The sequence below is a fragment of the Canis lupus genome, chromosome 18, assembly GCF_003254725.2.
Source record: "Canis lupus dingo isolate Sandy chromosome 18, ASM325472v2, whole genome shotgun sequence".
Lineage (NCBI taxonomy): Eukaryota > Metazoa > Chordata > Mammalia > Carnivora > Canidae > Canis > Canis lupus.
This window is the reverse complement of record NC_064260.1, coordinates 46,974,368-46,990,931: the sequence shown is the minus strand read 5'-3', so window position 1 is coordinate 46,990,931 and position 16,564 is coordinate 46,974,368. Positions and strand designations below refer to the sequence as shown.

Below are 16,564 nucleotides of genomic sequence, written 5' to 3'. Positions count from 1 at the left end.
GGCCCAGCACGTTTCTGGAACCTCACGTTGGTGTCTGCTCTCAGGAAGGGCCCTTGTTGCTGGGCTGGAGCGGGTGGTGGCCTCCGTGGAGTGGCTCTGAGGACCCAAGTGGCTTTCCATCTGCAGGGTCCTTACAGTCAGCAGCCTTGACCTCTCCCTCAGACGTGAGGTTGGAGAACCGAAAAGGTGGCCTTACTTTGCCTCATCCCTGAGCTTACCTGTGATTCGGAGCATCTTCCCCACGGCCTCTTACAAGCCACTGGGTTCAGATGAAAGTACAAGCACAGCCACGTTGGTGGTCGAGCGCAAGCACCTGCTTCTCCTGCTCCTGCCGGTCCAGCGGGGCCAGCCCATCACGCTGGCTGCTGGTGACAGCTGGCCAGGCCCCTATGCATGGTGGGGGGTGGGGCTCACCTGTTCTGTCTCCACCTCTGCAGGCCCTTTCTGGGCCCTTCTGGGCCAGGGACTTTGCCACCCCCCGCTCAGAGGAATCGTCCATTTACACGTAGAGACCCAGACGAGTGTGGTTAGCCGTGGCACGCAGCCATCAGAGACTAGACACTTCTCCCTGGCTCCGTGTGGTCCCCAGACCCCTGCAGGTGATGGGAGGATTGTGAGCAGAACCGTCCCCCCACCTCTGCGCCTGCCGGCAGTGGGGGCAGAGTCCACTCTGTTGGATTCTGCTAGATTCCTTCTCGGCCTCAGCCCTTCCCTGAGAGCTAAGGCTTGGTGAGTTTTGGCCCAGAAAACCGGGCTGTGCGTCCGGCCTGCAGAGCCCTGATAAGGCACCAGTGACCTTTCTTTATAAGGATCCCATTATTCTGGCCCGAAGGTGGGCGTCTGGGCGCCGGTGGAGGGGATGGTGCTCAGAGGCAGGAAAGTGCCCGGAAGGCAGCTGGCGGTGGGGGCAGGGCAGTGTGCTGGCTCCCAGGGCCAGGGGCTGGGTGGGCTCCGTGCCCACTCCCCAGGCCTTGCTGTCAGCCGGTCGGCCTTGGCTCAGCATCAGAGAGCCTGGCACCTGGCAGGTGCCCAAACAAGTGTAAGAACTCGGGGACATGGGGCGAGTCCAGGCGGGGACAGAGCTCTGGGCCAGCCCCACAGGGGACCCATGGCCCCTTGAAGTTGGAGGGCTCTTGTGCCCCAGATGGGAGACCAGAGGGGGTGCACCTGAGGCATTGGGCAGCTGGAGCCTAGGCCTGGGGAGCATCCCAGCAGGTGGTGAGGAACAGCTGCCCACCATGGGTGCAGCCCCAGCTGGGGGCTGGCTCGAAGCGTCTGTTTCTTCAGCCGTGTCTCCCTCCCCTTGGGCTCCAGGGGGCAGGGGTGCACCCTTAGGGCCTGTGAGCCTTCAGCTTTCATTGTGAGGAGGCGCCACCTGCCCAGCATCAGGTTGACTGTCCTCCCAGCTGACAGCCTCCCCGTGCCAGGCACCCCTACCCTACCCCACCTCCTGGCAGTGCCCAGAGTACGGGGCTCGGTCATCCGGTGCTCACCGTACACCTGGCGTGGCAGGCAGATGGGAACAGGAACGTCTCCGGGGATACAGGACCCTGTGACCCTGGCCACTCTCTGGGGATCCTCCCCTGACCTGTGGATAAGGAGGAACGAGGCCCAGGGGCGTTTGGTTGTGTGGCCTTTGTTCACCTCTGGGATCCCCAAGACCCAGGCCCCACTGTCAGCCCCTGCTCCTGGCATGCATTAGACAGTGAACAGGACAGATGCCACCCCCTCTCCTAGAACGTGTATTCTATGTGAACAGTTAGCAAGAAGGGAACACTGGGAGAAGGCTCCAGAACACCACGTGTTATGTGGAGAATTTGCTTGTGTGAGGCGTCGGGGGGCCAGCCCTCCGGGAAGTGACATTTAAACAGAGTGTGAGAAGGACACCCCCCCCACCCCCCTGCCAGGAGGAGATGTGGGCGAGGGCATTCCAGGGAGGACGTTCCAGAGCTGGGCCCTGGGGAGCGGGCCATGCATTTTCCAGGGACAGGAGGGGGCCCGTGTGGCTGGGAGAGTGAGTAGGAGGGAGGGCGGGTCTCAAGGGCCTGTAAGACTGGGCCAAGGGATTGAGTCTGGACTGTTTGCCACCGGGTAGACATGACCTGGATTTACTTACACTGTGGACGAAATAGCATCCGCTGCCCAGCACCTCGCCCCGGCCTTCACCGCAGCAGAGAGAGAAGCACCCGGTGTCTGCAGCAGCTGGGGTGGGCAGTGGAAAGACGAAGGGAGGTATGAATTCAGCAGAGCCGAGTAGACCCTGGAGCCCTACTGAATGAGAGGCCTGCCCTCCCTGTCTGAGCAGGTCAGAGGCAGCTTGCAGGGGCCGAGCACTGGTGTGGGGCATCAGGACAGAGGGCATGTCTGCTGGTGCACACCCCACACTGCATTCGGATCACAGGATGTCCATGCCAGCAGTTCAATCATTTGAATGTCACCTCTGATGGGTCTGATTGTTGGGCTAATAGGGAGCGAATGGGAAGGGAAGGAGGGATATCAGGCTGCTGAGCTGACTGGCTAGAAAGATCCCTGGAGGAGGGAGGGAGGGAGGGAGGGAGGGAGGGGAGGGAGGGAGGGAGGGAGGGAGGGAGAGATAAGAGGTCGGACTTGGATGGATGGATGGATAGATGGGTGGATGGGTAGATGGATGGGTGGATGGATGGATGGGTGGATAGATGGGTGGATGGGTGGATGGATGGGTGGATGGGTGGATAAATGGTATATGTGCAAGTGAATGGATGGATAAATAGATGAATAGATGACTGGGATGTTGGGTAGATGGATAGGTAGGTGGAAGAATGGAAGGATAGGTAGGTAGGTGGCTGATGGTCAGGAGGGAAGGAGGAGGGAGGACGGTGTAGATGGCTGGATGGTGGAGCTCACAGACTAGTCCCACTGGCGGTTAGCAGTGCTGGGAGAAGGCACACTAGGGGGTCTGAGAAGGCAGCCAGGATCCTCACGCCCTCCCCACTCCGCCCTAGGTGGAGCGGGGCAGACGGGCCAGCTGGAGAGCTGAGCCTGAGCTGTGAGCCAGTCTCAGGCAGTGTGAGCCAGAGCGCCTCCACCTGCACCAACTCTGCAAGACTTGACCCCTAAGAGAAGTGAGGCTCCAGGTGAGGGAGGCCTATGTGAGCCTGCATCCCTCCTCGCTCTCCCTGGGGACCCCTCCAGGTCCAGCGCATGCCTGATACACCTGGGCAGGCTGCACGTGTCCCCTGACACTGATAAGCAGGGCTCGGCCGTCCAGACACCCGCCCTTCTGGCCTAGCAGCGGGTTTGCCAGAAGCCAAGCGGAGGCAGTGGGAGTGCCAGCTGGGAACCAGGTTTTAGAGGCAGTCCCAGGTGGCTCAGGCACAAGCTTTGCCAGTTATTAGCTTTGTGACCTTCGGCCAAAATCCCAACCTGTCCAAAACCAGTTTTCCTGTCTGTGAAACAGCAAAGGTAACAAGCTCAGCCAGGTGACAAGATAGTGGTTAGAAAGGGAGGGTCTGGAGGGCTGGCGGGGGGCACAGAGGAGGTTCTGGGGCTGCCACCGAAGACCCGGGCCACCCATGCCCCAGGACCGCCTGCCCATGCCGAAGCCCTGCCCTGTCACGGCAGGAAAGGCTCTCTGTGTCTGAGCCCTGCCCTGAAAGGCCCAGGGCCTTGGGAGGAAATGGGTGGGGCCTCTGTCCTGGGCTTGGCGGGGAGCCATGCGCCCATCCAGGGAGGTGGTCCAGTGGCCCCAGACCTGGAGGAGAGATGGTGCAGTGGGCCTTTCTGGAGCGCGTCCTCAGGGAGTGGACAGACCACAGGAGTAGAAGCCGGAGTCCCTGCTTGCCACGGGGCAAGGCCTTCAGCTTCCCAAGCTGTGACTTCCTCTTCTGTAAAATGGGCTGATGGTTTGGGGGACTTACTGTCATCTGTCACCTGCTTGCCCCAGGCCTGCCCGGGACTGGGCTGTGAGGGGGCAGGAGGACCCAGGAGGAGGCCGAGGTCGGCTCATGAGTGGTGGGCTGGGCCTGGGGCAGGAAGAAAGCACATTCAGGAGGGTCAGGGCTTGGGCAAGGTGTAAATTGGGGCACCCCTGGCTTTAAGCACACCTGTGCTCTCTCTGTGTGATGCTGTTGGGGTGCCAGCAACAGAGACCCCCCCAAGGAGGAGCCGAAGCAGAGGGAGGGAGTGCAGGAGGCAGGGTGTCACAGCGGGGGCCTTAGGCAGGATGGGCAGGCCAGCTGCCCCTGGTGTCTGGGCTGCCTGTCCCCTCTCGGGGCAGCTCTGGCCACCTCCCCTGTGTGTATCAGCAGCTGTCTCCCCGCGTGGAGCTCTGTCACTAGGGAGTCTGGTGGCCCTGCATGGGTCAGTGGCACATCTCAGGTCCACCTGGCTGTGGCCGGGGTCCTACAGAGCCAATATAGCACTGGGCCTGGGGGTGGGGTGTTCCCAGAGAAGGGTGTCTGCTACACCCGTGACTTCTACGCACTTCACCAGGGCTGGTCTGGGCCTGGCTTCCAGCCTGGGCTCTGTCCTCCCTCGTGGGCCCTGGAAGTCCGGGGCTGACCCCCGCTGCTGACCCTCACCCCGGCCCCCTGGAGTGCCTCTGCTCTCTTTGCCAGCCCCTGGGGCTACCACTGCTCTCTGCCTGAGGTGTGACCAGGTCTTTTCCTTCTTTCCTTCCTTCCAGAAGCCTCCCAGCGCCCAGGCCATGAAGGAGGAGGCCTTTCTCCGGCGCCGCTTCTCACTGTGTCCGCCCTCCTCCACCCCCCAGAAAGTTGACCCCCGGAAACTCAGCCGGAACCTCCTCTTTGGTGGAGAAAATGAGCTCTACCCCCTCAGCCCAGGTCAGTGCCAGCAGGGGCTGGGGTGGCTGCTGGGGCTGGGGTGGCTGCAGGGCCTGGGTCCTCCTGGCTTTGCAGCCCGGCTCTGTGACCTCAGGCAGGTCCCTTCCCCTCTCTGTGCCGCCCCAGCTGGGAGGGCGACAGCCTCGCTCTGCTAACCGCCACCCAGGTGCTGCTGCTACAAAAGGGCTAGCAGGGCATGTAAGCCCTGGGACGAGTGGGGCCAGGTGACAGCCTTTCGGTGGTGGGGGTCAGCAGGGGACTCCCTTCCCCCAGCTCTGGGGGCAGCTCATCCTTGGAGAGGCATTGTGGTGGGGTGGCCCCAAGCCTAGTCTCCCAGGACAGACAGCCTGAATCCCAGCCCCAGTTCTCCTGGCTGGGTGACCCTGGGCCAGCAGGACTTCTCAGGGCTCAGTTTCCTCATCTGTAAAATGGGGATGTTAATACGTACTCCAAGCTATAGAGGAGTCCCAGGCTCTGAGAGGGAACAGTCCACTGTTGGATGCCGCTGGTAGATAAGCACAGAGCCCACGGGGCACAGGGTCATGTGCACCTGCTGGTGCTTTCCTGGCTTCCGTGCTCCCCACCCCATCACTAAGTCCTCACTGGCCACCCAGCAGACTAAGCTAAGTGCTCCTGCTGTCCATGACCACTGCTCCTCAAGGCCTGCCTTTCCTCCCATCCTGGGAGACCTCACCTTCTCCAGCCTGTCTGCCCCTCGCCCGCTGCCTCGGGAGGGAGGAGAGAGGACCCGAGCCCTTCCTGGCAGCGTCCATCCTACCCCTGGAGACAGCAGGAGAGCCTCAGGCCAACACACTGTCAGGACCTGGGGGGCTTCTGGGGACCTCCCACCCAGAACCCCACAAGCAGATACAGAAACAGGCCACATGGAATGCGCCTTGTCAGATCACATGGGCCAGGGGCACAGGATGCCTGGGGAGGTAAATCCAGCCTCCATTCCCTGCTGCTGCACCCTCTTGGGAGCAGGGGGCGGGAGAGGACAGGTCCTGGCTGGCAACCGGTCTAAGGGGTCTTTGATCCCCTACAGGTGGGCCCATGCAGCCAGGACCCAGCAAGCAGGGACCTTCTCCCAGGAGGGGAGGAGCGGCAGATCCTGGGGGCAGGGGTGAGGAGGGGGGCAGGGGCAGGAACCAGTGCCGGCCTCCAGCTGCCACAGAGCCACTCCTGTGGGTGCTCCAAGGGTCCCCAGCCCCCCAGGCCAGCAGGCAGCACCCACCCCAGGAGAGGCAGCTACAGGACACACCCCCGAAGATAGCCCTTGGACTGGGGAGGCTGGAAGTGCTCACCACCCAACCCGGGCCTGGGATCAGGGCACAGGTGCAGAAGCAGGAGCATCAAGGGAGCCTCCCCAGCTGGCACCTGGAGTGGCCACTGTCCCTAGGCCTTTCCTGGCCCACGTGAACCTGGACTCCCAGGGACACAGCCATTTCCTCAGGCAGCCACACTGGCTTTTCCGCAGGGCAGGATGCTCAGTCCCCAGGCCCCCGGCCCCTTCCCAGGCTCCTGGGTTTGCAGAGCACCTGCCAGGGCTTGTTCTGTGGGCTCCTGTCCACAGGCCCCACCAGGATGGCTTTCCCCCAGCGGTTACCACCTTTGCTTCTCCACCCGGGACCGGCAGTGAGCTGGAGGGCACACTGTCTTGCCTCCTCTGAGGCCACCCCCTGCCTGTATACCCAAGCTTTGGGAACCCTCTTCAAAACAGATGGAGCTGAGGAAGGGGTGACTGTTCCCCGGGATCAAATCCAGACACCTGGAGTTTCCCTCGTCTTCCTCAACCAAGCCGGAGAGGGAAATGGACACCTGCCCAATCGGGGTACAGGGACTGTGTCTGGCCACCTCCCTCTGAGAATCTGGCTCCTTGAGGGTCAGGGCGAGAGGGGACCCTGAACTGCCATGTGTCTCTAAACCGGGACACTGCATTCTCCCTCTGAAAGTGGGGCCTGGCCTTGTGGGGCCCCAGAGGCCATGCTGCACCAGCATGCCACGTGCCTGGGCTCCTCCCGGCAGGTCATGGGAGCTGGGCTTCTTCTCCTGGCTCCTCCTAGGAGGGACCCTGGCAGGTGTCACTCAGTTTCTCAGCTGGCTTCCTGCCCTGCCCAGGCTACCGTGCCCACCCCTCCCTGCCTCACACACAGGGCAGCCAGCGGAGGGGCCAGCCCTGGTCCTTACTCTGGCCACTCTTGCAGGGAAGGACATGGAGCCCAATGGCCCATCGCTACCGAGGGATGAAGGACCTCCGACCCCCAGCTCTGCCACAAAGGGACCTCCGGTAAGAGTGACTGGGGGGAGGACTCAAGGATGGGGAGTCTGTCCAGGGGCCACAGGAAGTAGCTGGGGGCGAGCGGGGAGGGGATGGGGGTTAGCAGATGGCACCGAGCTGGCCTGTCACCCCCTCCCACGTGTGCCTGGAGGAGCAGCTCTGAACCCCGCATCCGGGGAGCCTGGGACAAGGACGGAGTCACAAATGGTGCTTGTTAGCTGGTTTATTGGAGAACAGAGGCCAAGGAGGCTGGGGCCTGGAGAAGAGCTGTGTGGGCTGCTGGGTGGCATTTAGGGACCGGAGATACCACAAGAGGAAGACCCAGGGTCCTTCTGTTGTTTGCAAATCTTGGAGGTGTGAGCCTTCCCTCCATGACCACTGTCCACTCTCTGTCCCCAGGAGACACGGACCCTATCCCTCCCCCGGCCCTGTGACCACCGTCCACTCTCTGTCCCCAGGACACACTGACCCTCTAAGGTCCTCATAGGAGGACCGCAATATTTGTCCTTTCATGGCTTATTTCTCTCAGCACCACGTCCTCCAGGTCCACCCGTGTTGTAGCAGGTGTCAGGATGTCCTGCCTTTTTCAGGCTGACGAGTATTCCGTTGCATGGATGGATTGTATCTTGTTAATCCATTAACCCTCTGGGGGGCACTGGGCTTATTTATTTTTTCAAGAAATGAGTTTATGGCATAAAAACACTAAAAACATAATTGTGACCTTCTACAACCCAGTAAAACATACAAACACAGTCAGAAACACATGACTTGGTTCAAATGTCAGATCCCAACCATTCCATAATGAGGTCTGAGCAGCTCCTGAGAGCAGGTGCGGCTGTGGGTGCAGTGACGGGGGGCTCATGGAGAGAGCGGAGTCCTGCCCTCCTGGTGCCCACGTCCTGGCGGGTGACAGAAAGAGGAAGCCTGCAGCACGTCCGAGCCTGGTCGGGGGGTGAGGTGCCTACACCCCCAGGTTCCTAAGGGCCACTTGGAGCTGCCCTGAGAGGCGCAGCTTTGGGAAAAGACACGAGCCCACAAGAGATCTTATCTTTTTTGTGAGGTGAAGTTCAAATATCATAAACCCCGCCGTTTTAAGTGCCCGCTTCACTGGCACTCACTGCCTCCGCCATGCTGTGCGACCTCCACCTCTGTCTAGTTCCAGAACATTTCTGTGCCCCGGACCAAAGTCCCATCAGAGCCTCCCTGCTCCGCCTCACCAGCTCGGCAGCCCCGACTCCACCTCCCGTCTCCGTGGATTTGCCGGTTCTGCACATCTCGTGGAAATGGAATCACACAGTGTGTGGTCTTTTGGTCTAGCGTCTGGCTCTACGCGTGTTCTGAGGTTCACCCACGGAGTGGTGTGTAGCGTGTAACAGGCTCACTCCTGTTTCGGGCTGAGTAATATTCCATGTGTGCCCGGCCCATACCCGGCCTGTCCATTCATCCGTTGGTGGACATTTGCACTGTCCTTGTTCTTCTGCTCCTGCGACCACGTTGGAGCCCCTGCACTGAGCTCTGCGGGGTGCCCCCAAAAGCAGGATTGTGGGGCCAGATGGTTGTTCTGAGGTCACATGGAATTCTCAAGCATTTTATATCTAACTATTTGAGGTTTATGAGCCCACCAGCAATGAGGGAGGGCTTCCCTCTCTCACATCCCCACCACACTTGGATGTTCTGGGTTTTCCTTCATTGCTGTTGTGGTGGTCCCAGTGGGTATGCGGTGGTGCCTCTCTGTGGTTCTGATTTGCGGGTCCCTAATGACTGATGATCTGTTCATGTGCTTCTTGACTATCATACAACAGCTTTGGAGAAATGTCTGTTCAGGTCCTCTGCCTGTCTTTGAATCGTGTTGTTTGTCTTTGTTGTTGGGTTGTAAGAGCTCTTTTTATTTTTTATTATTTTTTTTTATTTTTTTAAGGTTTTATTTATCTATTCATGAGAAACACACAGAGAGAGGCAGAGACACAGGCAGAGGGAGAAGCAGGCTCCTCACAAGGAGCCCGATGTGGGACTTGATCCCCTGACCCAGGATCATGACCTGAGTTGAAGGCAGATGCTCAACCGCTGAGCCATCCAGGCGTCCCAAGAGCTCTTTTTATATGATAGACGTCACATTCTTGTCAGATGTGCCATTGCACATTGGGCCCCTGTCCTGTAGCTTGTTCTAAATGGCTTCTCTAAGTAATTATCACAGGTTGCGTGTCTATGGTCAGACTTTGGAGGTCCTCGCTCTGACTCGGGTTTCTTGTGTGTGATCGCACTGTGCCTTGATGTGCAGCAGCGTGCAGGAGGGTGAGGAAGGGCCTGGGGACACGATAGTGCCTGGGCAGGGTCCTGGGGTGGCCACAAGGGCAGAGGAGCTGGCAGACAGGGCTGCAGTGACCCGAGCCCGAGTGGCCTTGCTGGACTGAGGCACAGGGGGTACAGGGCACAGATGCCCCATCCTGCCCTCCGCCCCCAGGTCCCTGGACCCTCAGGCCCCGAGCCCACTTCTATTGCCTAAAACAAGCACAACTGCATGGAGCCACACCTGGAAGAGAACTGGGTGGTAGGTCACCCCGTTTATTCATTCATTCATTCATTCATTCATTCAACATAGGTACTGAGCCCCTGCTGCCGTGCGTGCTGGGGTCGCACTGCCCCCAGCAGGAGTTGTAGACAACAAGCAGGACTGTCTATGGGGCTGCAGTTGCAAAAGGCGCTGGGCCGGCCAAGGGCAGGTGTATGCCGCCAGGGTGTGAGGCCAGCAGGGCGGGAAGAGCCTTCCGGGGAGTGACTCGGTGGGGCCTGAGGAAGGAGCGGGGGCCTCCCAGCAGCAGGGAAGAGCATCCTGGGCTGGGGGAACAGCCTGTGTGAAGGGGGCTGGGGCGCCGTGCACCAAAGGCCCAGCTCCCCAGGAAGACTGCTGGGAGCATCTTTGTGGGTCAGCCCCAGCCCCCAGAGACCGGTCACCTGCTGCCAATGTCTAGCACACACATCGTCACTTCTGCTTCAGCCCAAAGACTGTTTCTAGAGCAGAGGCTGCCGTCGGCAGGCTCAGGAGAGTGCCCGGGCATCGGTCCAGCACTCAGCGGCTCCCAGGGCACCCCTGCCCTTCTGTGATCCATCCCAGCTCAGCCCCTCCCTCATGAGCTGTGTGACTCTGGGCAGTTTCTGAGCCTCTCTGTGCCACAATCTCCTCTTGTGCAGGATGTGGATAGTGAGAATGACCCCCTGGCTCTCGCAGCTCTGTGACTTGTGGCTGGTCTGACTCTCCTTCCCACCCCCAGCGCCTGAAGCCAGGCCTGGCATGCGGTGCTGTGGGGATGACCGGCCTGCTGGACGGCACTTCCTGCCTCGCAGCCTCGGCAAGTGACTTTACCTCTCTGGGCCTCGGTTTCCTAGTCCATCGAACAGGACAGTAACTGGGCCCGTGCTGCGGGCTGTCGTGGGAATTAGGTGAGCCCGTGCAAGCAGAGCACCTCACCTCCCAGATCCTCCGGGCGCCAACAGCTGCCTGCCGTCCCGCCAGCCCCTCCGGCAGGCTGGGGGGCTTGCTCGCAGGTCTAGGGGCTCAGAGCGGTGGTGGCGAGAGCCCCAGGGCACCCAGCCCAAGAGCAGAGCAGGGCAGGTGAACTCTCTGGAAAGAACCGAGAGCGAGTATCTGAGGCTGCCCTGGCTCCGTCTCAAGTGCTCGTGCTACCATCGGAAAGAAAACAGCCACGCATCAGATAACTTTCATGTCTCAGAAAATATTATTCTTTTGACTTTTTTCAATCACTTAGAAATGGGCAACTGTTCTGAGCTCACAGGCTGAACGGAAACAGGTGGAGGGTGGGCTGTGGACCGTGGTTTGCTCTGCCCTGCCGCTAGCCTTTGGGCCTGGCTTTGTCTCCTAACTACCCTCACCCTACCTCAGGGCCTCAGTTTCCCCATCTGTTGAAGGACCGCGGCCCCTTCCAGCCCCAGATCCCTGACCACTGCTCTCAGCCTGTGCAGCGTGTCTAGGAGGCCTGGCAGGCTGAGCCCTCTCCCCGGCCCACCCGCCCCCCTGCAGCCGTGGGTGGGCTCAGGAGAGCACCCGGGGAACGGCCCTGCGCTCAGCAGCTCCCAGGGCACCGGGGATGGGAGTCCCCGCTGCTCGTGTGGCCCCCGCCCAGACGCTGGGCACGTGGCCATGGCTAGAGCGGACGCTTCCGGGCACCTCTGAGCTCTCGTCCACATCCTGTCCTTGGCCACCATGAGGCCCCATCTCTGTGTCCCCAGCCCCTGGGATTGCGCAGTGGGGGACAGGACCACCTTTCTGTGACCCCCCAGCCCACCCGGCTGCCGCCTGGCCCTCTGCAGCCCCCAACCGCACCCCGATGCCCCTGACTCTCTCTTGCAGGCAGAGTACAGGCTGTACAACGGGTCCGACAAGGAATGTGTGTCCCCAACAGCCAAGGTCACCAAAAAGGAGGCTCTCAAGGTGGGCACGGGCCCCGGAAAGGGACGGATGAACGGGCCCGTGAGGTTCCCACGCCCCAGCCTCCCGAAGCAGGTGGGGGACAGGCCACCCCCAGGCGCCTCCACGCCCCCGTTCCTCCCTCTCGTCTCCCTGTCCCTGTCCTCACCCCCGCAGGGCTGGACCGCGGGGCCCTGGCGGCGGGGGAGCTGCGGCTCGTGGCCCCTCCCCTGACCTGCCCGTGCTGCCCTGGCCCAGGTACAGAAGGAGAACTACCGGCAGGAGAAGAAGCGAGCCACGCGGCAGCTGTTCAGCGCGCTGACGGACCCCAGCGTGGTCATCATGGCTGACAGCCTGAAGGTGTGCTGTCCCCCTTGGCCACCCCCGATCGGAGTCCCGGCCGTCGGCTGTTTGTTGCTATTCTGGAGGCCGGAGCCCGAGGCCCAGCAGCAGGCAGGGCCGTGCTCCGTCCGGAGGCCCCCGGGGAGGGTCCCTCCTGCCCCTCCAGCTCCCGGGGCTCCGCGCGTCCCTGGGCTGCGGCCTCATGACTCCAGCCTCTGCCTCACGCGGCCCCTCCCGTGTCTGTGTCCAGATGTCATCGAGTCGCGGCTCCCGCCACCCCCATGTGGCCTCATCTTCACCTGCCTAAATCTGAAAGGCAGTGCTCCAGGCCAGGCCTCCTAGACACGCTGCACAGGCTGAGAGGGGACCTGGCCTGCAGATGGGGGTCACAGGGTGCCTGCAGAGCCTGTAGGGGGACAGGGGAGGGGGACACTGCACGGCTTCTGGGCTTGGGGTCAGAGGCCAGTGTTCAGGCCTCATGGAGGCGGCCTGTGGTGCTCTCAGCCCCGGGGGCTTGCGTCTACCCCAGCAGTGGTGGAGGGAAAGCTGCCAAATCCCGGGCTTGCGTCAGAGGGCGAACAGGACAGGTGCACCAGCCCCCGGTCATCTGCCCAGGACCTAGGCCCACGTGGGCTCCTTTTCTCGCTCCTACAAAATTATGAATAGTGAGGTACAAAAGCAAATATTTATTTGGAACGAGAACAGCGATGACAAGCTTCAGGGTTCACAGAGCTGACAATAGTTGCACCCGTTGCTGGCTCCCCGGGACCCTGGGAGGGCCTCAAACCCGGCCTCGAGCCTCACCAGGAAATCTGCTCCTGGCTGCAGTGCATTTGCCTGGATTCACTATGATTTAGAAGCTCCTCCTGAAAGCTAGAAGAGAACTCTGCCCACGGCCCCCCTGCCCCCGGCAAGCCATCCGGGTGCCCCCAGGGTGCTGGCCTCCCCAACAGTGGCTCCCTCCCCACAGATCCGGGGAACCCTGAAGAGCTGGACCAAACTGTGGTGTGTGCTGAAGCCGGGGGTGCTGCTCATCTACAAGACCCCCAAGGTGGGCCAGTGGGTGGGCACCGTCCTGCTGCACTGCTGCGAGCTCATCGAGCGGCCGTCCAAGAAGGATGGCTTCTGCTTCAAGCTCTTCCACCCACTGGACCAGTCTGTCTGGGCCGTGAAGGTAATGGGGGGCCAGGGGGTGGGGGTGGATGCCCGGGGCTCAGGAGGTCAGGCCCCAGGGGACCAGAGGGACAGACACTGAGGGGGGGCCGGGAGGCCAATCTCGGGGTTCCGGATGGGCCCATTACTACCCAGCAGCCGGGGGCCGTGGGGTCAATATCTGGGTGGCTGGGGCTCAGGTGTGGCCCTCCAGGTAGAGCATGCAGTGGGGCTCCCGGCCTGGTGACACAATGGACAGAGGCCGGGGAACTAGCCCAGACCTCACCCAGCCACCTCCTTGCCAGGACGCTGCCCAGCCCAGGACCAACGGGGGGCAGGTTACCAGGTGGAATCCAGAATGGCCAGTTATATTAGGATCTCAGACAAACACCAAATAGGGTTTTTGTTTTTTGTTTTTTGTTTTTGTATAAGGATGTCCCAAATATCGCATGGGACATATTTCTACTGTAAAGACTTTTACTATTTCTCAAGACTTGAATTTAACTGGGCCTCCTAAATTTGCGTGTGCCGATTCTGGCCACCCTAAATCAGAGAGCTCGAGAGCTAGAGAGCCAAGGGTGGCGCCCCCAGCTCATCAGTGACTCCTGTCTTGCTGCCGGGTGCCTGACCCCGCCTGGGGATCCTGAAGCCGAGTGTGTGTGTCAGCGTGGGACTGCGTGATTGCCCGTGTCCCTGGGTGTCCCCCCGAGTGACACCCAATTGTCTCTCTCTTTCCAGGGCCCCAAGGGTGAGAGTGTGGGCTCCATCACGCAGCCACTCCCCAGCAGCTATCTGATCTTCAGGGCCGCCTCTGAGTCGGACGGTGAGTCCCTGCCTGCCCTGCAGTCTCCCTGGTGACCCCACAGGCAGCGGGTGCCCCGGTGGAATTACAAACCGGCTGCACATGGTCCCTATCTGGGCCTTTCCACTGCCACCCAGGAAGGAGACAGCACATGTCACCAGACAAGCCTGAGCTCGGGCCACGCAGGCCTGCCACTACTAGTCCCTCCCTGAGCCTCAGTTTCCCCAAGACAGAACACGAATAGCAGCGCCCGGCTCCCCAGTCATTGTGACGATCCGATGATCGTATTTAAAGCCACCGGATTGCAACTCCTGTGCGCGAAGCCCGTACCAGGCATCACTGACTCAGTAGGTTCCACTGTCATCTTCCTCATTTAACTGACGGAACCTGCCAGCCTGGATGGGAATCCCAGTCCGCAGACTCCCCAGGGCAGCGCACCTGGTTGGAGCGCCCTCCGGTGGCTGCTCCGGGTCGGTGCGGCTGGTGGCCCAGCCACTGGTTCCACACCACCTCCTGGTGGCCGGACGCCGCTTCCCCACCCCGGCTCTTGGGGAGCCCACAGTCTGGGGCTGGGGTTGTGGGGGCGCAAGAAGCTCTCAGACGAGGCCGATGGGACTGAAGCATGAGCCGGGTTCCTGATGAGCGAGGGGGCTGTGAGCAGAGAGGAAGGGCGACCACGGCCCCTGTGGGGTCAGAGTGGCCTTCCTGGAGGAGGAGAAGGAGTCTTGGAATGGCTTCAAAGGATGCATAGCAATCAAGGAGTCTAGTCCTCTGTGGCAACCACAAAGCCTGCCCCGCTTAGCGGTGCTGGGCATCCTGGCTGTGTCCTGCGGGGACTGCTCTGGTCACCCCCTCAGCTGCCCCCAGGAATGCACAGCCCAGGCTGGCCCCTCAAGCTCCAGTCAAGCCTGCAGTGAAACCCTGTAGGGACCCCAGATGTCCCCTTGAGAACCAGGGCTACCAACCCTACAAATCCTTGCCTCCCGTGCCAGGCCCCAGCCACGCCCCCCAGAATTACACGTAATGTGCAACATGCTTGTGAGTGGAAGGCCCACCGCTAGTAATCACAGCAGGACATAGGAGGCACCTTGGTAGACATGTGTCCCCACAGCTCTTAACACCTCCCCGGGCCACGGAGGTGGTGCTGGCGTAACCCACCGGCAGCCTCCACCAGGAGGGCAGCAGGGATTGAAGGGGTTTGGCTGGCTCTGCCTCCACATCCACCTCCTGTCCTGGTCTGCCAGTCTGCCTGCCACGGTCAGCAGCACCCTCTCCAGTCTGCCACCTGCCCTCCTGGCCTGTGCCACAGGCCAGTGGGAGCCTCCTGTGCCCCCTGAAACCTATCGCTTATGCAAAAGCCTCAGGTGTCCAGGTGGGGCTCTTGCTAAGTGACTTGTGACCTTGAGGAAGTGTTGTGAGCATCCTCTGAAGGGCACTTTCCTCCGGCACACGTCTCTCTGTGATGGGGGCTCACCGGCTAGGCCTCTGTCCCTGCCCACGTAAGCCCTTGCCACTCGCACCCACGCATTCCTACACGGCAGCGTTGCCCACTTTGGGCAGGACCTCCAGGAGGGTAGGGAAGAGGCAGGGGTGTCCCTGGCAGAGGAGGGAGCCTTCCTGGGCTTGGAGTGAGCTCACCCCATGCCGCCCCACAGGCCGCTGCTGGCTAGACGCCCTGGAGCTGGCCCTGCGCTGCTCCAGCCTCCTACGGCTCAGCACGTGCAAGCAGGGCCGAGACGGGGAGCCTGGATCCTCGCCTGACGCATCACCCCCCTCGCTCTGTGGACTGCCCTCCTCGGCTGCCATCCACGACCAGGACCTGTGCCCGTGAGCAGGGGTGCAGCGGGCGAGGGCTGGCCCCTCCCAGAAGCCTGGGTCTCCTGCCTGCTGGGGACCCCAGGACCCTCGCTATCACTGGGAGTGACATGTGGGGTCTCCTTGTATGTGGAAGGGGGGCTGGGGGCCCAGCACCACGGAGTCTGGCCCCCTTGAACTTCAGATCAGGAGGCAGGCCTCCTCCACTGCCCAGGGGCAGAGTGGGGGGGTCCTGGGCCGCACCTTTGAGACCTCAGACCCACAGCCCACCTTCCCTTCCAGGCTGAACGGGTCCTCCCTGGAGAACGATGCGTTCTCAGACAAGTCGGAGAGAGAGAACGCTGAGGAGTCAGATAACGAGACCCAGGACCACAGCGGGAAGACCAACGAGAGTGGGGGTGCCCACTCAGAGACCCTGGAGGGCCGCCTGCCGAGGAGGACGACATATGTGGAGCAGGTCCACGAGGAGTTCGGGGAGGTGAGAGCCTGCCCCCCCCCCCCCCCCCAGAGAGCCGGATGTCACCCTGCACCTTACCCGCCTCCCTGATGCAAGCAGAGGCCACAGTGCCTGGCCAGCCCCTTGTCCCCAGGGGCTGGGGAGCAGAAGGTCAAGACATCCACGACCCTGAGAGAGCAGGTGGCTGGCGAGGGCTCGGCTGAGGGTGCTGGGGAAACCACTGGGGGGTTTAGGCAGGGGCCCCCCGGATCCAGGTGAGGCCTTTGGGATGCCAAGGGGTGGAGGTAGAAGCCCCTGGTCCCTGGGGAGGAGCTGCTGTCAGGAGGGAGACAAGGGTGCTTTGGTCCCGGGGAGCCATGGACAAGGGTCAAATCGGGGTTCAGGACACATGGGAGGTGGACGGACAGGTTCCAGTCCAGCTGGGACAGCACTGGTGAGGTAGTAGCTGGGAGTAGGGACAGGACCACAATGGGGG

At 61.5% G+C, this 16,564-nt stretch overlaps 1 protein-coding gene across 9 annotated transcripts in view; it reads left to right on the top strand.

The window, feature by feature from the left end:
* Nucleotides 1-16,564, top strand: part of OSBPL5 (oxysterol binding protein like 5) — a 75,657-nt gene that overhangs the window by 46,785 nt on the left and 12,308 nt on the right. For 5 of the 9 annotated variants that reach the window (XM_049096411.1, XM_049096403.1, XM_049096405.1 and 2 more), the window contains exons 1-9: nucleotides 4,667-4,820; nucleotides 7,025-7,107; nucleotides 8,255-8,456; nucleotides 11,465-11,545; nucleotides 11,780-11,881; nucleotides 12,834-13,037; nucleotides 13,754-13,838; nucleotides 15,473-15,644; nucleotides 15,915-16,110. In XM_049096411.1, coding sequence (XP_048952368.1) covers nucleotides 4,797-4,820; nucleotides 7,025-7,107; nucleotides 8,255-8,456; nucleotides 11,465-11,545; nucleotides 11,780-11,881; nucleotides 12,834-13,037; nucleotides 13,754-13,838; nucleotides 15,473-15,644; nucleotides 15,915-16,110 — 1,149 coding nt within the window. In that variant the 5' untranslated portion in view covers nucleotides 4,667-4,796. Of the gene's footprint in view, nucleotides 1-4,663; nucleotides 4,821-7,024; nucleotides 7,108-8,254; nucleotides 8,457-11,464; nucleotides 11,546-11,779; nucleotides 11,882-12,833; nucleotides 13,038-13,753; nucleotides 13,839-15,472; nucleotides 15,645-15,914; nucleotides 16,111-16,564 lie in introns of those variants that run through there. The other 4 variants (XM_049096404.1, XM_049096406.1, XM_049096407.1 and 1 more) reach the window with 1 other exon arrangement.